Raw genomic sequence first — 22,456 nt, 5'->3', positions numbered from 1 at the left:
ACGTCCAAACGTTTCTGTGCAATTGCAAGGGCTGGAAAGCCAATTTTGTCTCGTTATTCCCAAGTTTTATGAAACAGACAGAAATATAAATAGCCATTGGGGCTTTTGATCATAGATCCATAGAATTGTAGAGTTGGAAGGGGCCTCTAAGGACTGGATTTACTCAAGATGAGGCCTAACCAGTGCTGAATAGAGGGGAACCAGCGTGCCGCACGATTTGGTCCACCATCGTTCAGTAGCCGAAGAGCTTTAGCAGTCCCTTTGGCTTCCAACTCCATATAATGCCAACCTTTGCAGAGCATTTGCGGGGCAGGCTTCAGGGCAGATTAGTGGTGGTGGTGAAGCTGTGTTTCAGGGCAAGTTGCCCACCCTGGAGGACGTCCCTCCTCCACCACCTCTTTTTTGCCCAATAAGCTTTCCAGGAACCCCAGTCCAGTGGGTTCTGAATGTCAAGGAATAAAAACAGGTGCCCCATTCGTTACATCACTTTGAATCTACGGAAACAAAACACTAGGCTTAATTGTTCCGATGGCTTTTTTGTTTGCTTCCCAAGGTCCTTATCTTGCTACTCAGCCACTGGACAATTCCTTGCTCTCTCAGTCCAGCCTCGTTCCTCCCACAAGCCATCCTGCATCCACCCAGCCTCAGGTCACGGGCAACTCCACTCCATCGTCCACCCCTTCGTCCACCGCCAGCAACACCGTCACGATGAACTCGAGCAGCGCCATCACGTCCGCGGCGACCACTGCCAACTCCACCCTGACCACCACCTCCGCCTCCTCTTCCAGCGTGGGCAGCGGGATGTCGGCGAACAAACCTTCTTCGTTTCCACCCTTTGGTAGCATCAACAACACTACTGCTTCCTCCCTCTCAACGCCGTCTGCGACAGTCCCAAATGGGCAGCCAGGGACGCAGCAGCAACCGCAAGCAGCCGGGCTACCTGGGGAAGCCACGTCTCTCCCTTCACAGCCACATCCGGAGGTTTCAGAGAGGTAATGTGGCAAAGGTCTATTTACATTCGTGCATTGAGAATTGATTGGATTGGATTCCCCGCTATAGCACCTTCCCTTCAAGGAGCTCAAAGTGGCATACATGGTGTGCATCCCCCCCACATTCGAGGGGATACACATACATGGGGTGTATCTCTCCCCCCCACACACACACTTGTCAGGTAGGTCAGGCTTGAGAGAGAGTGGCTCCGTTCAGACATGTTTTTCAACGGTGGTTTGAGAATTCCATGGTGGAGTTTTTACACCACCATCAAGAAAGGTGTTGTCTGGCGGGAAAACCCCATGCAACGGTGCAGGGTTTTTTTTTGGGAAAACACTCCATGCAGAATATATCCACGCTGTGCGGAGGAGAGTTCCTGCAGAACCGTTGTGTTGTGTGGAGGGCTCTGGGGAGTTTTCTGTTGCATTGCGTTGACTTTTCCCCCTGGCTACAGAGTTCCCTGGCAAGAGCGGCGAAAGGAGCGAATGTCAAAGAGAGCTGCTGGGATTGTTTTTTTTTTTTTTTTGTAGCAATGGCTGATGGGATACCATCGGGAGGACCAGGGGAGGAGGAACTGTCAATCAAATGTCACGGTGGATTTCATTTAACTCCACGGTGGCCCACAGTCACACAATGGCGGTGTTAGAACTTGTGTTGGGAGAACCCCCTAGGAACTCAACCATTGAGTGGAGTTTTCCCACTGTGTAGAGAAACGTGTTTGTCTGAGCTGAGCCATTGAAAAGCTGAAAAGCGTCAGCTGGGATCCCAGAGGCCTTAAGCTCCCACTTGTCAATCTGACGCCCGAGAGCTCACAGCTTCTTTCACACGAGAGAGGAACTTCCTGACTCTCACAACCATCTTGTTTGCCCTCTGCTTCCAGCACGATGGACCGCGACAAAGTGGGGATCCCCACTGATGGAGATTCTCACGCCGTCACCTACCCGCCCGCCATCGTCGTCTACATCATCGACCCTTTCACATACGAGAAGAAAGAAGAGAGCAGCTCCTCCAACGTGTGGACGCTTGGCCTGCTCCGCTGCTTTCTGGAAATGATCCAAAGCCTCCCTCCTAACATCAGAAACATCGTTTCTGTTCAGGTACGCTCAGGGGCATTGAAATACAGGGGAAATTCAGGGGAAGCTCGGAGGATGTCAACAAGGGAGAGGGCCTTTTCAGTGGTGGCCCCCCAACTGTGGAATGATCTCCCCAACGAGGCTTGCCGGGCGCCAACATTGCTATCTTTTCGGCGCCAGGTCAAGAACTTTTCTCATCTTCCAGGCAGTTAACAACATATGCTGAGTTTTTAATTGACCCCAGAAGAGTTGTTTAAAATGGATATTGTTGTTTTTATGCTTTTGTTGGTTTTAAATTTTTATATTTGATTTTAATGTTCACTGTTTTTAACCTTTGTAAACTGCCCAGAGAGCTTTGGCTATGGGGCGGTATAGAAATAATATATATAAATATATATATATATATATATATATATATATATATATATATATATAATACGAAGTCTCCGGAGATGTTTGCACTGTAGCCCTTTGAAGCCTCGTTGCTTTCTGATGAGTGGACTCGTGGTCCCCCTTAAGGTGGCCTGAGATGGGCATCCTATCTGCCCCAGACAGCATGGCTGGTGTTTGGGTGACAACGGGGGTTGTGTGGTTAAGAATAAGCCAAGTAAAAATACGCTGTTTTGCTACCCCTTAGGGTGGCATTGGATGGGTCGCATAACGCTTTATGGTGGGGTGGGGAACATCTGGCTCTCCAGATGTTGTTTGACTCTGACTCCTATCAGCCCTAGCCAGCATGGCCAATGTCTAGATCACAGCTTTCCAAATTTTTCATGTTAGTGACACAGTTTTTAGACATGCATCATTTCGCGACACAGTAATTCAGTTTTACTAGCAAACCGGAGGTTCAGCTAACCCCTTATAATAGATATGGACACATACATAAATTGTAATAACGAAATGTATGGGGACACAACATATCTCATGAAAACCTTTCATTTATATTTTTGAAAATATATGATTTGCAAGATAATAACATACATTTCCAAGACTTTTCACATTGAACCAATTTTGTCGAGCAGCGGTTGAGACGGTGTTCTATCAAAAAACTGGACCCATGGAATTTCTCAAATGCGTCACTTCGGGTGCAGCCGCGTCACCGGAAGTGACACGGAATCCGCTGTTTCGACCCGATTATGCATACTGCACATGCGCAGTACCTGTATGATCCCTCGACCGTGGTGTGCATACACGGATACGACGGAAAGGGAATATACTAGTGCACCATACTAATCGGCACCTTTGCTGCGTAAAAATGCATGCAAGTTGGTATTGCTTATTTCACATAGACTCGAGAGGTTTGTCGTTACGTTCGCGTGACACACCTACACACTGCAGCCGACACACAGCTTGGAAAGCTCTGGTCTAGATGATGGGGACTTGTAGTTCAGAAAAGTCTGGAGGGTTGCAGCTTCTCCACCGCTGTCTCAAGGCATCCAGCTTAAATTCTTTTGCGTGGTTAGAATAAAGTGAGTAAAAATACGTTTTTACTTCCTTTTTGCGTCGAAAGCACCAAAAGGCCTGTCTGTTTTGGCCTATCTTGTGAGGAACACTGACTCTCCCCTGCATGGGGCTGGCTGTAGGTTGGAGAGGCCACTTCGCAGGGGGCTTTCTAGTGGGTCCCCCAAATTGACAGATCATCCCCTTTACCCTGTTTATTTCTCCCTGGATGTCGGGGCGAGTGAGCAGGCTTGCGACTGGAAGAGAGGGACGGCAGCAGCACTTTTTCCATCAGAGCCAGATCCCCCGGCTTTATCAAGGTGCATTGTGGGCAACAGTGGCTGCCCAGCACTCAAAGGGGTGCCTGAAATGGGGGCCCCAGGGTGGCAGCATCAATAGGGATGAGCCCTCAGCACTACTAATGCTGTGCTTGCCCTCCTGCACACCTGCTGCTGCAGCGTCCGGAAAGTTGTGTGTTTCGGAGCAGGTGTGCTGGGCACGATAAAGTCAGCAAAGCAAATGGCGCCATTTCAGGCGAGCGTCTTATAGGACCTATGGGCCTGCCGCCAATCTGATCAGTGGAAAGTTGGCGTGGTCACCCCCACCCCTCCAGTTACTTTATGAGTTTTACCTCCAAGAACAGGTGGGCAACTGCGACACTGGACTCCTAGGGAGCACTATAATTCAGCTGGTTTGCAAGTGAAATTAAACTGCTTTATACCCCTGTGGAGTGCTAAACTCTGTTGTGATAAATCCACCTTTCTGCCTGCCACCTCCGAATTCAGGGGGGCCGCGACAGGGGACAAGCAGGGGTCTCATGCAGCCCGGGGTCTGCATGATGCTCACTCCTGCGATATAAAATGACAGGGAATATCTGCGCCCTAAGCATGTGTAAGTGCCACCTGCTTGCAATTTTCAGATTTTAAAGACATGGGATATTTATTTATTATTATTTTTATTTGACAACAAGAAGTATGATCCTGTAGCTAAAGGTTAGAGAGCACCATTGCCTGTCCCTTTGGAGACCTCTTCTTTTCTCGTTCCTTGTCTGTGAGGCACAGGCGTGGCTGTCAAGGAGAGAAATGAACCTTCAAGTTGTGATGGGACGTTCTCTGTCTGTGTGCCTCTTTTGGGGCGTGAGGGTTTCTTCAGAGTAATACTTCTTATGGGCATACGCTGAAGTTGCAGCGGCCTTCTAGTGTGGAATATTTGTAGGTTGTCTTTTGCTCTCTCTCTCACTCTCTGTCTTTGGCCTTCTTAGCTCGTCCCTTGTCAATACCTGTTACAACCCGTCAAGAATGAAGACAGGCAGATCTACACCCAGCATCTAAAATCTCTGGCGTTCTCAGCCTTTACGCAGTGCCGAAGGCCGCTCCCGACATCGACCAACGTGAAAACATTAACCGGCTTTGGCCCGGGCTTAGCAATGGAAATGGCACTCAGAAGCCCCGAGGTGAGCATTTCGAGGAGAGCGGTGGATTTTGAGTGGGGTGGAATCCTAGCAGTGTTTTGAAAAAGACTACCAAAATGAGAGAGATCAATGAGACGCCCGTGCATGTGCGCGCACAGGTGTCCGCAGTTCGCTTGCCAGAGGAAGGTGTCCCTTACCCTCGAGTGAGGGGGACACCCAGCAGCCTCTGAAACTTGGGCTGCAGTTTGGGGAAGGAAAGATATGGTCGACGTTTCTCCTGTGGCTTCTTTTCCTTCTTCAAGCCTTCTCTTCCCAATTGAGGAGAGTCTCTGCCTTCCGCCCCAGCCCTTCCTGCATTTGCAACAAGACTAATGTGTGATTCGATATGGTCTAGCTGTCACTGTAACACGAACAGACAATGCTGAAAATCGCACACCTGTACACAAGTAGAATTGCTTTTATACAATACAATGAAAGCTTTACATAAGACCAAAAGTCAAACTACATGGTTTGACTTTTGGTCTTATATAAAACTTCCATTGTATTGTATAAAAGCAATTCTACTTGTGTACAGGTGTGTGCTTTTCAGCATTGTCTGTTCTTGTTCTCTGTGCAACTGTTGCCCTTTTGGGGTGTTGTTCCCTGTCACTGTGCCATAAACTTCAATATGCCTAACGCATCTGCCCCACTTACCCACAGACCCCCTCTATACTCTGCGTAGAGGCTTTGGGGAAATTGTTCGTGAAGGTCAACTGATGCTTTGCTAGTAAGCCAGAGTAATATTGATTGCGGGCACTGTGTTGGTATGAGGCACCAATTATATGTTACTTTTTGTATGATAATCTGCTATCCTACGGGACAAGTCATCCTCTGTTTCAAACTTTCTGTCTTCCATGTGTGTGTTTTGCAGAGACCGGAGTGTATCAAGCTGTATGCTCCTCCGTTCATATTGGCTCCAGTCAAAGATAAACAGACAGAGCTGGGAGAAACATTTGGGGAGGCCGGACAGAAATACAACGTGCTTTTTGTGGGTTACTGTCTGTCTCATGATCAACGGTGGCTTCTTGCATCATGCACAGATCTGTATGGAGAACTATTGGAAACGTGCATCATTAACATTGATGTACCAAACAGGTAAGCGTGTGCTTGTTTTCCTCTAACCTCCTTGTCCCTTTTTCCTTTTGTGTTGTGCATTTTAGATTGTAAGCCAGAGGGCGGGGATTGCTTTATTATTGATCTGTGTAAGCCATCCTGGGAGTCTTTTTGGCTGAAAAGTGGGGTAAAAATGCTGTAAGTAAATAAATAAATGTGGATTCTTTCCCCAGGCAAATACACTAAGGCATGGCCCCTTCCGGTTTTTTGGGTTTTTTTTAGATGGGCATAGAAAACCTTTCTGGAAGGCTTCTTGTGTCTCACTTCTACCGTGTTTATGCTGGTTCTTGAATTTCTATGCTGAAATGTTTTACTGTGTGTTCGAAATGAGAATTATTTTAATCGTTTCATTGTCATTACTTTTCATTTGCACACTGATTTGGAAACGTTTTGTATTAAAAAACGGGATATAGATGATTAAATAAGAGAAAGAAAATATAACGAATTTACCATTTAGTTCTTGTGTCTTATAATAATAATAATAATAATAATAATAATAATAATATATTTCTTACCTGCCTCTCCCTCTGGATCGAGGCAGGGAACAGCACCGAATACAAAACACCATAAACTACATCAAACTGATTAAAAACACATAAAACTAATACATTATTAAAAGGCATTTTAAAATTCGACTGGGTCGGCCTGCCAGAAGAGATAAGTCTTTATGGCTTTCTTAAATTTGGGAAGACTGTTAAGTTGGTGAATCTCCTCCGGCAGGCCATTCCACAGTCTGGGAGCAGCAGAAGAGAAGGTCCTCTGGGTAACGGTTGTTAGCCTAGTTTTGGCTGACGGGAGTAAATTCTTCCCAGAGGACCTGAGTGTGTGGGGCGGATTGTACGGGAGAAGGAGATCCTGCAGGTAACTTGTAGAGCTTTAAAGGTAATAACCAACACTTTACACTTTGCCCGGAAACTGACTGGCAGCCAGTGAAGTGATTTTAAAGCTGGTGTAATATGGTCACCCCTAGGCGTCCCGATGACCAACCTGGCTGCCATATTTTGAGCTAGTTGAAGTTTCCAGACTAGGCACAAAGATAGCCCTATGTACAGCGCATTGCAGAAGTTGAGCCTCGAAGTTACCAGCATGTGCACTACCATCTATGCCCCTCCCCAACTCTGGATGTCAATGGACCATATCCTTTATTGCTGCTGTGCCTCCTAGTGGTTTTCTAACTACATGGTTTGACTTTTTGTCAAACAAACACTAACTTTCAGAATGCGGTAGGTCAGCCGAACTCCCTTCTGTGACCTGCCCCATTCCAGAAATGAACATTACCACTTGTTTCCAGTTGTTTCAAGAAGTGTTTGTTCCTGTTGCACTAACGCTCCATTCCGGAAGAGCGGGGGCAGTGCAAAATACTTTCCTGACACATCAAAGTGTAACAATGTGAAAATGTTAGTTGGGAGCGTTCTAAAAATAGTCAGATGGTGTGCGCAGATGTCTATGAACTGGCGAATCTTTGTTTCCTATTAGGGCTCGTAGGAAAAAGGGTTCCGCACGCAGACTGGGTCTCCAGAAACTCTGGGAGTGGTGCCTGGGCCTTGTGCAGATGAGTTCGTTGCCATGGAGAGTTGTAATAGGACGTCTTGGAAGAATAGGCCACGGGGAACTGAAAGGTAATACGGAAATGCGTGTCGGAAGGTTTGGCTTGGTTTTGTAGCCCATGAAAAGGAAGTGATTTGCAAAGACGTTGGCCCTGAATGAGCTGAAACGTTTGATATGGCCAAGAATTCCCCACTTCTGAATTTTGCATCTTTTTTATCCTTTTTTGGACGTTGCAGATGAATGTGCCAAAGCCTGCCTACTTTATAACTGTGAAACCCTCACTGCTAGATGGCACAAACTATTATTTTGGAGTTTGCTATCTGGAGAACAGGGTGGCTGTTGCCACATCTATCCTGAGAGATGGCAATTATGGGCAGCGTCCACCACTGCCGCTACACTCACGCTCTTGATGTTTTGCTAGTGTAAGTGGCCGCTAGCTGTACAGCCATGCTGTAAGCTGCCCCAACAAGTTTCCCCGGAAAATGCCCTGCTTCGGCTTGTACTATTGGCATACTGCCAGAGAGAGCTACTGCTAGTGGTATATCAGACGACCAAGTTGGACACTGCCCAGTGCTTAGGTTTTCCCTTGTTAATTGGAAGGAACAGCATAGGAAAACGTTTTGAGCTATATCAACGTCTTTTCCTAGTGGAACGGAACTTTAAAGTGCCTAATTCTCAGCATGGAGCCAGGCAGACCTATCTGCAGATAATTTCCTTCCCTTTTTCAGAGAGTGACTCATTCACAGATTTTCCCCCATTTCGGACTTGTAGCAAAAATGAACAGCAGGGGCGACAATCGGAATTCCCCACAATATTGCAATAGGTTGCAATTTGGTGGTGGAAAGCCGCCTTTACCCATGCCCTCAAGCTCCCCCCCCCCCCCCAAAAAAAGCAATTGCTTCCAGGTTCATTTGTTTCACTAGAGGACATTTAAAGGATTTCCTAGGTAGGCAACCTCTGTGGTTTCTCCTTCAGATTGGAGCTGTTTGCTGAGTCGCCGAAATCTGCAGTCCCTCAGTAAGAGGCTGAAAGACATGTGCAGAATGTGTGGCATTTCTGCTGCCGATTCTCCCAGCATCCTCAGCGCTTGCCTCGTGGCCATGGAACCCCAGGGATCCTTTGTCATCATGCCAGGTATTGACAAGTCGCGTCTCGTTTCCTTTCACTTCCATGGAGGGGATTTATCGGCAATACTGATATTGAGGAGAATCCTCTCTCATTCCTCCCCCCCCCCCCCATTTTTTTTTTTTTAAGATTCTGTATCCACTGGCTCAGTGTTTGGGCGCAGCACCACTCTAAATACACAGACGTCGCAGCTGAACACTCCGCAGGATACGTCATGCACTCACATCCTCGTGTTTCCCACATCTGCATCTGTGCAAGTAGCGTCGTCGACCTACACCACTGAAACTGGTTTGGAACTGGCCTTCAATACGAACAACGGTGTGTGTGTGTGTTCAAATACTTTTTTAGTATAAAAATATCCCCTTAAAAGTAATAAAAAATGAGGTCTGTGACCCAAGTTTTGGCTGTTCTATTAAATCGATATGTGGAATTCAACCCTATCCACCATCGATAGCAAATGCTGTTTTGGGCTGCATTAATAGAAGTATAGCTTACAAATCACGTGAAGTACTGGTTCCTCTCTATTCGGCCCTGGTTAGGCCTCATCTGGAGTATTGCGTCCAGTTCTGGGCTCCACAATTCAAGAAGGACGCAGACAAGCTGGAGCGTGTTCAGAAGAGGGCAACCAGGATGATCAGAGGTCTAGAAACAAAGCCCTATGAAGAGAGACTGAAAGAACTGGGCATGTTTAGCCTGGAGAAGAGAAGATTGAGGGGGGACATGAGAGCACTCTTCAAATACTTAAAAGGTTGTCACACAGAGGAGGGCCAGGATCTCTTCTCGATCCTCCCAGAGTGCAGGACACGGAATAACGGGCTCAAGTTAAAGGAAGCCAGATTCCAGCTGGACATCAGGAAAAACTTCCTGACTGTTAGAGCAGTACGACAATGGAATCAGTTGCCTGATGAGGTTGTGGGCTCTCCCACATTAGAGGCCTGCACATGACCTAGGGAGGTTGTGGGCTCTCCCACACTAGAGGCCTTCAAGAGGCAGCTGGACAACCATCTGTCAGTGATGTTTTAGGGTGGATTCCTGCACTGAGCAGGGAGTTGGACTCAATGGCCTTGTAGGCCCCTTCCAACTCTGCTATTCTATGATTCCTCCAACAGTACACAGACTCTCCTGTCACTAGACCCTATGTGAGTCTATCCCTTCACTTTTCTGTCCTTTGCACCCCGACGTCCTTAGCTGCCCCGTCTCTCAGCCCCCTTTCTCCCCTCCCCTCCCCACCGCTCATGGCACACAACACTGCCGATTCCTAGACCCTAGTTAAGGTCTTTCATTACAACCAAACTGGCCTTATACCTCCTTCACAGTAATTGCGTTGGGTTTTAGTTTTTCCACGGCTTAGTCTCTCACCATTCTCAGTTAGAATATTTGTGAATAGTCCGTAAGATTTCAAGCGCTGAGTACAGGGAACATGCAAAACAAGCACCGGCCAATTCTGTGTATCTTGTACAGACGTGCGTTGTCAGTCATAGCAAACAAATGAAGTGGGTGTAAAACAAGAGATGAAGACAGAGTTGTTAAAGAGAAAACACAAGTAGACGTCACAACTCCGCTCATTTCATAGATTCATTATGGCAAGCAGGTAACCTTGGGCCAGCCATATTTGCTCTATCACCTGCTGAATTTCATAGATTTAAGTTTTGAACCCAGGCCTCTGTGGCTCAAGTCCAACACTCTTTCATCCCTACACCACACTAGCTCTTGATAAAGGATGTGTTCATATACTGTAGTGTGTGTTTATCTTCCTTATTATTATTTTTTATAAAGCATTGACATGGTTGCTCTTGATGAAGAGATCCTCTTATTTGTGTTGTCCTTTTTTCCCCAAGATGGAGCAGATGGAATGGGGATCTTTGATTTGTTAGATACTGGGGATGACCTCGATCCTGACATTATAAACATCCTTCCTGCGTCCCCAACGGGATCCCCTGTGCATTCACCAAACTCCCACTTCACCCACGGAGGTGATATGGGCAAGGTAATACTTTACCGCAAAATGCTTTTTGTTTTGTTTATATAGCTATGATTTTGCCACAGTGCTGGTCTCACCTTGACTGCGAGCAATTTTGAAATCCTCCCGTTTATTTTTTTAAAAAGTGTAAGTGTTTGGCTGTGTGTTGGCTTGGCGGGGATTTCCTTGCCAGAATGGTCATGCCTTTAGAGAAATATGTGGTGTGGCCACTACTTGGAATATTGTGTACGGTTTCTGGTTGTGTCACCTCAAAAAGGATATTGTAAAGCTAGTAAGGGTTTAGAAAAAGGAAACCAAAATGATCGGGGGGGCTGGAGCAACTCTCCTACGAGGAAACGTTACAGTGCTTGGTGTGTGTTTTTCGCTTAGAAAAAAAGTAAGTAAGTGGGTGGGGCAGGCTAGAGGCTTATACAATCATGCATGGTGTAGAGAAAGTGGACAGGAGAGACTTTTATCAGTCTCATATAACACTAGAACCTGGGGTCATCTATTGAACTGAATGGTGTTAGATTTAGGACAGATGAAAGGAAGGATTTCGTCACGTGCTACATAGTTAAACAATGGAATACTCTCCCACAGAATGTGATGGCCTCCAGCTTCACCTTTGAATTTGACGCTTTGTTAAAGCTACCAGCGGCCCATATGCTACTTCCAGGGTGGGAGGCAGTACGCTTCTCAATACCACTTGATGGGGAGGATGAGGACGCCATTGATTGATTGATTGATTGATTACATTTGTCTACCGCCCCATAGCCAAAGCTCCCTGGGCGGTTTACAAAAGTTAAAAACAGTGAACATTAAACAAAGTATACAAAATTTAAAACCATCAAAAACATAAACAGTATAAAAACAATGGGCCATTGCATTCATGCTGTCATTGTGGGCTTCTCCTAGGCTTTTGGCCGGCCAATGTGGGAAACGCTGTGCTAGGCTTAGATAGGCCTTTATTTATTTATTTATTTATTTATTACATTTGTATACCGCCCAATAGCCGAAGCTCTCTGGGCGGTTAACAAAAATTAAAACCATCATAAAACAACCAACAGGTTAAAAACGCAAATACAAAATACAGTATAAAAAGCACCACCAGGATAAAACCGCGCAGCAAAAATTGATATAAGATTAAAATACAGAGTTAGAACAGTAAAATTTAAATTTAAGTTAAAATTAAGTGTTAAAATACTGAGAGAATAAAAAAGTCTTCAGCTGGTGACGAAAGGAGTACAGTGTAGGTGCCAGGCGGACCTCTCTGGGGAACTCATTCCACAACCGGGGTGCCACAGTGGAGAAAGCCCTCCTCCTAGTAGCCACCTGCCTCACTTCCTTTGGCAGGGGCTCACGGAGAAGGGCCCCTGTAGATGATCTTAAAGTCCAGGCAGGTACATATGGGAGGAGGCGTTCCTTCAAATAACCTGGCCCCAAACCGTTTAGGGCTTTAAATGTCAATACCAGCACTTTGAATTGGGCCCGGACCTGGACTGGCAGCCAATGAAGTTGTAAAAGAACTGGCGTGATGTGGTCTCATCGGCCAGTCCCTGTTAGTAGCCGTGCTGCCCTGTTTTGTACCAGCTGAAGCTTCTGGACCCTTTTCAAAGGCAGCCCCACGTATAACGCATTGCAGTAATCCAAACGAGAGGTTATCAGAGTGTGGATCACTGTAGCTAGGCTATCTCTGTCCAGATAAGGCCTTTAGTGTGGCCCAGCGGGGCTGCTCTTACAACCTTTATTTATTATTTATTTATTGCACTTTTATACTGCCCAATAGCCGAAGCTGTCTGGGCGGTTCACAAAAATTTGCCATCTTCCCCTTGTCTCTCGCACCAGGGTCAAGGTACCGATCGATTGCTCTCGACGGAGTCTCACGACGAAGTCACTAACATCTTGCAGCAGCCACTGGCCCTTGGTTACTTCGTCTCAACTGCCAAAGCCGGCCCCTTGCCTGACTGGTTTTGGTCGGCGTGTCCTCAAGCACAAAACCAGTGTCCCCTGTTTCTTAAGGTACCGAACCTCCAGCGACGTGTGGAGGCTGCAAGCCTGGGATTGGGGAGCTGGGGTTGGTGTTCAGAGAGGACATCCGGGTCCTGCTTTGGGGGTCCCTGGCCGACAGCTGGTTGGCCACTGTGTGACTAAAATGCTGGACTAGACAGACCCTGGGTGTGATCCAGCAGGGCTCTTCTGATGTTCTTACAATGGGAGGGAACTAGATGAACAGTAGGGCCTGAACTGTGAGACTAAAGAGTGCTTTGGAAGACAGTCCGTTGTCATTGGCCTTTGGTTACTTCGCCTCGACCAGGTCAGCGTGGCCGGGTTCACACGATCAAAGCAACGTTTGTGGGGTACCATTCCGCAACCCACCCCGCTCGTAAGTTGTCTTGTCTTGTGGAACCAGGCAAGGGTGAGTTGTGGGCAAACCAGCAAACGTGGTTCAGTGTGATCATGTGAACCCGGTGAGGGAGTGTGAATTCAGGATTACAGATGCTGAGGAACTGTTACCTGGGCATCTTGGGTAAACGTACAGGTGGGGCTGTACATCCCATCATTGAAGCAGCTGCCCGCAATGGGCAGGGCAGATTTAACAGCACTGCTGGTAGATAATGAGGCAAATCTTGACTGGAAGGCTTTCAGTCCTTTGGGACTCCCAGTTCAACCCAAGTGCCAATTCCTAGTCCCACGTTACCATTCCTGGCATTTGACATTGCCATCTCCAGGGCTCGTGCAATTGTATGGACTGCTTTTGGTTCCATATCTGAACATTTCCCCCCACAGACCGTATGGGGCAAAGTTCAGAGACAAGAGAGCAGATTATATGAGCTTCATATCCAACACTGACTATGTTTTGATTTCTTTTAAAGGCTTCTTTGCACCTCCATGTGCCTTCAGTGCAATCAGACGAGCTACTTCACAGTAAACACTCCCACCCTCTTGACTCGAATCAAACTTCCGATGTCCTCAGGTATTCTCATTGTCTGTGTGCGTGTGCGTGTGCAAGAGAGAGACAGAAAGAAATAAATGCAGAATTTATTGTTATTTTTACAGTGCAACTCTAATCTACCTGCCAGAGGCTTCCTCTTATATGCTGCATTTATATAGCACTTTATGGTGTACTTTTATTTTAATATATTTATATCCTTCCTCGTTGAAATTCATTTAATTATTTGGAAGATTTCAATGGAATGATCCTCAAGGCAAAATTTACAATAGATTGCAATCATGCACACACACTCTCACAAACACGCACTAACACTTAGTCCTCTGGCTGGCAAATGGGGCCAGAGTGTCCCTCCCTTCAGTCCTGCAGTCCCAAGGCAACTGGGGCTTGGAGCTGAGTACTTTATTTAATTTATTACATTTCTATATTGCCGAAGCTCTCTGGGCAATTCACAAAAATCAAAGCCATAAAGTACAACTCAAAAGTATAAAACTTAAACCACAATATAAAAGTGCAACCAGAATAAAACGGAGCTTCAATTTAAAATTCAGATTTAAAGCAGCAAAGTTAAAAGACAAGAAGGATGAAATGTTAAAATACTGGGGAAATTAAAAAGGTCTTCACCTGGCTTCGGAAAGCGTATAAGGTAGGTGCCAGGCGAACCTTTCTTGGGAGCTCATTCCACAGCCGGGGTGCCACAGCAGAGAAGGCCCTCCTCACTTCCTTTGGCAGAGGTGGGGAGAGGAAAGCAAACTTCCTGCAGCTGGCCAGGGGGTGGGGGGCAGGCTAGTCTTACTATGATGTTCTTTCTGAGAGGGAGGGGGTGTACCCTTCCAGTGGTGCTTGGCCATTCGGCTTAGTGAGTCTTAGGACTCATCTACACCAAACAGGATATTCCACTATGAAAGTGATATGAAAGCAGTATATAAAAGGCAGGAGCCACGCTAGTGCTTTATAGTGGCATTGAAGTGCACTGCAGGATCTACACGACTGCTTTATAGTGGTACTGAAATGCACTGACCACTGTTGGGGCCCATGACACAGCTACACCAAGCAGGATACAGCACTATGAAAGTGGTATGAAGGGGGTGTATGGTCTGTGTCAATGGGCCCCAACAGTTGTCAGTGCACTTCAATACCCCTATCAAGCAGTCGTGTGGCTCCTGCCTTTTATATACCACTTTTCATACCACTTTCATAGCGGGATATCCTGCTTGGTGTAGATGAGCCCTCTGTGAGTCAAATGGCCTGGGCTGAGTGACTCTCTCCTGGCTGGTTTCCAAATTCCCACATAGAATACAACACTTGCCCACGATTTGCAGCTGGAAGCGAAATATTCCGGCCCACCCTGTCTCTAAGCTCCTCCTCCAACAGGAAAGTCTGTGTTAAACGAAGAGCTTCTTCTATGAGCTTCTTCCGACCACGAAAAGTCTAACGAATTCTCGGGTGGTGTTTCCCCCCCCACCCTTTCTTTTTCCCCTTCCTGTCTCAGGTTTGTGTTGGAACAGTACAACGCACTCTCCTGGCTAACCTGTGATCCCGCGACTCAGGACCGGCGGTCGTGTCTCCCAGTTCACTTCGTGGTGCTGAATCAGTTGTATAACTTTATCATGAATATGCTGTGATCTTTATCTGAACCGAACAACAAGAAGAAAAACTCGACAGCAGCAGCAGCGACAAAAGGGAAAGGAAGATTTCACTGCAGGACTAAGTTAATTCTTCTCTGTACAAGTCATTTTGTGATGGGGTGGGGTCTGGATCATTTCCAACAAAAAATTGGTTTTGACTTTTGCGGGGTGATGGGGTGGGGGCGTTTAACCCTGCCGGGGGGTCCGCTCTCCCCTTTGCCTCCCCTTTTCGTTGTTGTTGCATTGCCTATACCAGACTGATGAAGGTGGTAAATTGGTCAGTCAAAATGTATTATAAGGCATCTTCTTAGTAGCAAAGTAACCATTCTCTCTCCTCTCCCCATGCCCTGCCCACAGTATTTGTGAAGAGTATATGAGCCATAGGCCCCAGCCATGTTTAATGAATATTTTAAAAGAAAAGAACATGGAGACAACAAGAAGACAAATGAGGGAGGAAAAACAGAATTTGTCGAACGCTTTCGGAACACTGCAATGTTCTTGTATTGGATTATAGTACCTAGTATTCAAAAAAAAAAATATGCCTGCATCTCTTATTTATTGTAAGTTTTTAAATGTATAAATTGTCTTATATTTCTTAACCTCTTTTATAAAAAAAAATTTCCTAGAAGGTTTATACTGCCTTCTTGCTTTAAAGCAATTGGTCTAAAAATATATATGTAATCGTCTTAATTGAAAGTTGCGGTAGGTTGCTTTTAGAGTATTATTTTTTTGTAAGGGGTGGAGTTGGGGGTGGGTGGGAATGGTAAAAATTTGTATTTGGTCTTGATGTACAGTTTAATGGGGGAATATAGGAGGGAGGGATATTAATGTCCATGCCATTGTGTGTGGGAGATTTACAGCTAAGCTGTAGTTGCAGATTATACGTGTACAGTAACGAAGTTCACTGTGTTTATATAAAATTGAAGAAGAAAAAAAAGGTACCGGGTCTTACAGCAATTTTATATCACACCTTTGCAGAGTTAACATAATGGCAATATATTAAAAAAAAGTGATATTGTTAGGTGGTTTAACTTGTAGTGACAATTTTAAAAAGAATAATAATAATTAATAATGTTTTAATTTTAATTTTTTTTTATTTTTTTTGTATTTTCGTTGAGGGCCGAGACTAGTTTCTTCAGGCCCTTTCCTGTTTTTCAAGGGAGGAGGATGTGATTACCGCAAGGCCCGCTGCTCCTCCACGTGTGCGTTTTAACCAAGAGAGAATCTGTGTCACCCGATGAAATCGCGACACTTTTTAAAAAAACAACAAACACCTTTCCCGTCAATAAATGTGTCACTTTCATCTCCCAAGTATTTTTGTGTTCATCACTAAGACCAAATGGAATTTCTCAGTGCGTGAATTACAAATTTTATGGTGAAATGGCACCTACTGCTACGCTAAATGCCTCCCTTTGAGGCAGAAACTTTAGCCCAGCTCTAGACGTTTTGCAACGACAGATGCAAGGAAAACCTGGTTGATTTTGACTTCGAAAGATTGGTGTGCATATTAATTGAAATACGGTTTAAATAGATTCTTGGCGAACTCGGGGGTTCAGATCCGATTCTCCTAATGAGAGAACAATATTCTTTCTTTTGCTTCTTCACCTTCCCCAAGCCTCCTATTTCAACCTCTCCTCAGTTTGGCGCTTTGTGATGGAAGTTCTAGACTCACCTGTACATAAACCTTCCTTCTCTTAAATAAACATCTAGCTTCCAGAATAGTAAAACACCAAGGGGAGCAAATGTGAAAAATGAGCCTCTTCTTTTAACAAGCCCTGCTCTTCCTGTCCCTCATTCTCACTTTCATGTCTATTCTGAGATGCTTCCTTGCTTGTTCCTGTCAGTAATCACAGAAGAAGTGACAGGTGCCCACATAGAAAAGTTACTCCTGCTGCCATAAGCTTGTTGCAGGTAACCTGGCTGAGCGTAGCCTTTTAAGGTTTGTTGAGCATGAATGAGACTCTCCCAGCCTTGTTGAGGAAGCATTGTGAATCACGCAGGTCACAAACGCAGGCAAAATTGCTCACAACCTCCTTTGTATTTCTCTGGGGCCCTTGTGCAAGTCATAGTTAATAAATGGAGGTTGTATAGCAGCAGCGTTTGCTCGGATTTGTATCCCAATTGTTGATGAATCTCCATAGCAATACCCAGTTTGTTTCTCTACCAAGTCTCAAAACCTGCAAGTAATCACAAGGCCTGAATTTCAGCCTCTTTTCTGAAATCGTGTGAAGTACAGAGGATTTCACCGTGAAGGGATTACTTTTTTTGCCTGTGAACAAGTGTAACTCTGAATTGTTCGTTGGGGTGCCCAGGTGATGCAGCTATAAACATACTACTGATGCATTCTCTTGGTGTGCAACAAAGGTACATTCTGCCAAGATTTCCCGTTGCTTCAAAATTGCACCTGGCCATTCAGAAACAGCATATTTTGATATTGTTACAAGATGGGAGTTATTCGCATTTGGATGGGCTAAGAATGCGAAACCATGCCAAAAGTGCAGCTGTAATCCTGTCTTTTTTTCCTCCTTATTTTTTAACTTGAGCTGAGGCTTTCTAGTTGGTACGTGCTCCCTAAATCTGGAATTTGTGTTGTAGTTTTCCCAATAAGCACAATGTAGCGAAATACAATTCTAAAGTATCCTGGGTTGCTTTTTACATTTCTGCTGTTTATTGCACTGCACTCCCCATGGGTGTGTCCTGTTGTGATGGCCCCCCTCATTGGGGATTCACATATCTGTTACTGGTGGATGCTTTTCAGAGGCTTTTGTTTTCCCTTCCTAAACGGTTGAGCTAGGATTATTTCCCAAACTTAAATATAGGGTACGATCCAGCCAAAGTTAAGGACTTTCAAGTCCCATGGGATTTCAGCGGGGGAGTACAGCAAATGCTTAATTTTTTCTGTTGTAATCCGTGGGATTTGAGAACACTTCACTTTGGCTAGATGGTAACCCTTGAAACATTGTGCATCCTATTATGACCCAACTATTTGCACATCCCCTATCGGTTCAGTGAGTCTTGGGTAGATCCTATTGGGATCTGTGCACAACACAGTCTTGTGCAGAAACATGCCTAAAGAAATAACGTAAAATCCAGGATGATCTTGTGTGTTACCGGCTAGGCAGAAGAGTTCATGCTAAGTCCCTTTCCATATGATTGGGTTGCCCAGTCATCCCACCACGTGGCTTTTTAAATGATCATTGGTAACGATGGGAATACTGGCACTGGGAGTAAGGTGCTGTTACCCCATGGCCACGAGGACCTCTGAAATGTATAGGAGTTAATGCTGGCTGTTGACAGGCTGGCCTGGACTCAAGGAGATAGCAGAGGAAAGGAAATAAGCTTTGGAAATAGCTTATTGTGAGGAAATGCCCAACGTGTTCTCGGTTTAAAACAGCAAAAGGTGGGGGGGGGGGAATCACAGCATCATCTTGTGCCTATAAAAGGGTTATTTACCTGATCCACAGTGGTCTCTAGTATTCATAACAAACAGCTGTTTCCTAAAGCCAATTGAAAACCCTTTCTTGCTTTTACCTCCTTGGTGCTTTTAATTTTTCTCTTTCTCTCCCATCTGGGCTCAAATTGTGTGGGAATCCATGCGTGAAAACTCTGACATTGAAAGTGCCTGTGTTTCTCTGTTACAGCCTCACCACCGGTTCGCACTTGCAAAACGCTTAACAGCAGAGTGCCAAATCATATTCCCTAGCTTGGAAGAAGCTGTTCAGAGTAGGATGTCATAGGTATTCCCCTCCCCCCTCCATCCCCCAATTTGAGATTTGCGGACACCTTTACACAGTGAAGAAAGCCTTGTAGGCGCCGTTGACTACTGGGTGAATTTTTGGTGCCGATTTAACAGTGGCGTGGAAGCGGTTGCCTGCTTCACAGCAACAATCAGAAAGTGATAAGCATTTCCAGAGCTTTCTAACCAGGGTGAGGCGTAACCTGTTAAAATCACTTCTCTCCACAGTTTGCAGCATTGGACACACATCCTAAAGTTACGTTTCTTGCACATCCGTCAGCGTGGCACAATTAACTAAAGTATTACTTTATATTATTTGTTTTTAGAATTCTTCTGCATTTGGTAATTTTTTTTTTAAAGAAGTCATGCATTACTATGAAAAGTTTGCAGAGGAAGCATCTTTTGTCCAGTTGAAATATCAAGATACGTTGCATTATTTGAACGTGCTCAGATTTCATCCTGTTCTTGGTGTCTTGGCATGGCATATTCTGTTACTGTTTAACCATGCATATTACAGTGATTTGGGCTTTGTTTCTTCCCCTTCCTGTCAGTTTCGCCAATTCTGCTGTTAGCTGCCTTGATGTGATTTCTCAAGGTTACAAAATGGCTCAGTTCAGACAAAACATTAGTCAACGCAGTGGGAAAACTCCACTCAATGATTGAGTTCCTAGGGGGTGCTCCCCACTCCACATGTTCTAACTCCACCGTTGCGTGACTGTGGGCTACCGTGGAGCTGAGTAAAATTCATCACAACGTTTGCTTGACAGTTCCTCCACCTTCTCTCCTTCCCCGGTCCTCCCGATGGTATCCCATCAGCCATTGTGGCAAAAAAGCAATCCCGGCCGCTCTCCTAGAGCGGCATTCTCTCCTTTTGCCGCTCTTGCCAGGGAACTCTGTAGCCAGTGGGAAAAGTCAACACAATGCAACAAAAAACTCAATGGAGCTTTCCACACAACACAGCGGTTGTGCAGGAACTCTCCTCTGCACAGCGTGAATATTCTGCGTCGAGGGTTTTTTTTGGAGTTACGTGAAGTTTTCCCACCAGACAACACATTTCTCAACAGTGGTGCAAAAACTCCACCGTGGAGTTGTAAAACCACCGTTGAGAAACATCTGAACTGAGCCAATGTCATACCTTGAAAATCATTTCAGTCAAAAATAAAACAAGGGCCCTGAATCACATGTAGAAAATAACTTTGTTTGCACCTGTTTCTAAAGGAGTACAATTTTACTTTTGAGAAAAATATACCAATCCTCAGGATCACGCTTTCAGGAAAGTTTTAATATGTAGTAGTAGGTTTTCCAAATAAACTGGAGCTGAGAAGTTTGGTGGAAAAGCTGACTTGGGTTTTAAAGCAAGTTCTGGCATCATTTACTAGATGTATCAGTTTCCTAAAGATTCTTTAAAAAGAAAAAAAAAGCTGGGTCACTTTAAAGGGGAATGGAAAAGGAGAGTTTTTAAGTTCGTATTCAGCAGTAACAATTGATGGTCCAATTCTCTCTGTCTCTCTTATTTAACATGATAAACAGACAAAAAATGAAAATAAGGAACAAACACTATTGTTGCGGAATGCCATAAACACTGAGTTGTACAAATTGTGATCGAGGAAATGAAAAAAAAAAGGTTTATACTTTTTAAAAAAAATTCAAATGGAATAAATTATTCATGAAGCCTTCCTTCATTGTGACGTCTCTTTGTCTCGGAAAACAACAAGCCAACAGGCCTTGAAAGCTACAAATGGTCCCTGCTTGTTGATTCTTGGAGCGGAATTATTTATGGCATTTGTATCCCAGGATCTCTTCTCGATCCTCCCAGAGTGCAGGACATGGAATAATGGGCTCAAGTGACAGGAAGCCAGATTCCGGCTGGACATCAACAAAAACGTCATGACTGTTAGAGCAGTACGACAATGGAACCCATGACCTAGGGAGGTGGTGCGCTCTCCCATCCTAGAGGCCTTCAAGAGGCAGCTGGACAGCCATCTGTCAGGGATGCTTTAAGGTGGATTCCTGCATTGAGTTTTTAAAGTGGATTCCTGCATTGAACTGATGCCTTATAGGCCCCTTCCAAATGTACAATTCTACGATTTTATGATCCTACACAGAGCTCAAGACGGTGGGCATGCTTGGACCCTCCCTACTTGATCACAACAAACCTGTGAGGTAGATTAGGTCATCCAGTGAGCTTCGTTGCCTCAGTGGAGATTTCAACCTGAGACTCCCCAGTTCTAATCCAACACTAACCTGAATTTCCTGGAACCTGCTGCCTTCCAACTCCCGGCATGATATAGTCAAGCTGAAGGCTGTTTGAACCACTCCACCACTTTGGCTCCCTAAGACTTCCTGCTGTGTTCCTCATCATCCAGGGATGTCAGAGCTTCTCCCGTTTCATCATCTTCACACAACAGCCATGTGAAATTGGCTAGGCTGAGAAAAAGTGACAGATCTAAGGCCACGCAGTGCCTTCCAAGGCGGGGCCATCGCCTGACATTCTAACCCATCAGTCCTGATCCTGGTGTCCACCAGAAATTTTGGAGTTCAACTCCCATCAGCCCCAGCCCACATGGCCAATGGTCAGGAATGCTGGGAGTTGTAGTCCAAAAATTTATATTGGAGGGCACCAAGCTGGCTAAAGATGCAAATAACCCATATGCCATGCACCGGCTCTAGTTCTAGAGCAGTATTTTGCCTGCCGGTACCCCGATGTCACAGGAAGTTCACAAATAGGACATGATATGCAATTGCATACAAGCCCAGATTGCCACACACAGTGCAGGATCCTATATATACAGTTCTTAGTGACAGTGAATACAGATCATTATTTTACTGACTGGGGCTAAATTGATTTGACCGTGAGATTTTCTGTTCCTGCAGTATATTGCCACTTGGAATTTGGCCCCTGTAAGGTGCAAAACTCTTAGTTCTCCCTTCCCAAATGGGGAGTTGGAATTGCTCACGAATGCTCCTGCCACACTAAACCCTGAGCAGCTTTCTTGTCCTGCTGAATGACAAACTGGAATATGGTGAAATCCTCTCTCTCGCACCCTGGACTGGTGCCCTATTACCATCACCAGTGGTTCAGCTAAGAATAAAACACCATTTTATTCCTAGAGTCATGACGATGTTATGATTTAAGCGAATTGAATATGCAAACCTACTTCCTCAAGAGTAGTTTCGTTTTATCGGGGCTGGCAAAAGAGATTTGTTGCGGTTGTAAAGCATGAAAATGTTAGCTGCATGTTTTGCAATTGAAGTGCTAACCCATGGCTGCTTATAGCACACTCTCCCCAAAACCATGAAGTTCAGGGTCTAAACAGCTGCACCACTGACGATTACATTTATATTAATGATTATTGATACAATATACATTATTTAAACTATATTAATAGAAACAAAAATGACTTAGAATTCCTGATGATAATAAAGCTACTCTTATCTGCTCC

At 45.2% G+C, this 22,456-nt stretch overlaps 1 protein-coding gene across 3 annotated transcripts in view; it reads left to right on the top strand.

The window, feature by feature from the left end:
* The window catches only part of MED13 (mediator complex subunit 13), a 119,627-nt gene extending 98,937 nt beyond the window's left edge, over nucleotides 1-20,690 (top strand). For 2 of the 3 annotated variants that reach the window (XM_063146470.1, XM_063146469.1), the window contains exons 20-30: nucleotides 554-992; nucleotides 1,871-2,087; nucleotides 4,765-4,956; nucleotides 5,825-6,048; nucleotides 7,543-7,685; nucleotides 8,590-8,748; nucleotides 8,869-9,057; nucleotides 10,578-10,726; nucleotides 12,545-12,718; nucleotides 13,573-13,673; nucleotides 15,142-20,690. In XM_063146470.1, coding sequence (XP_063002540.1) covers nucleotides 554-992; nucleotides 1,871-2,087; nucleotides 4,765-4,956; nucleotides 5,825-6,048; nucleotides 7,543-7,685; nucleotides 8,590-8,748; nucleotides 8,869-9,057; nucleotides 10,578-10,726; nucleotides 12,545-12,718; nucleotides 13,573-13,673; nucleotides 15,142-15,274 — 2,120 coding nt within the window. In that variant the 3' untranslated portion in view covers nucleotides 15,275-20,690. The remainder of the gene's footprint in view (nucleotides 1-553; nucleotides 993-1,870; nucleotides 2,088-4,764; nucleotides 4,957-5,824; nucleotides 6,049-7,542; nucleotides 7,686-8,589; nucleotides 8,749-8,868; nucleotides 9,058-10,577; nucleotides 10,727-12,544; nucleotides 12,719-13,572; nucleotides 13,674-15,141) is intronic. The other variant, XR_010026425.1, reaches the window with a different exon arrangement.
* Nucleotides 20,691-22,456: the final 1,766 nt, after the last annotated feature.

The sequence above is a fragment of the Elgaria multicarinata genome, chromosome 22, assembly GCF_023053635.1.
Source record: "Elgaria multicarinata webbii isolate HBS135686 ecotype San Diego chromosome 22, rElgMul1.1.pri, whole genome shotgun sequence".
Lineage (NCBI taxonomy): Eukaryota > Metazoa > Chordata > Lepidosauria > Squamata > Anguidae > Elgaria > Elgaria multicarinata.
The sequence above is the reverse complement of the archived record's forward strand: the minus strand, read 5'-3'. Positions and strand labels throughout refer to the sequence as shown.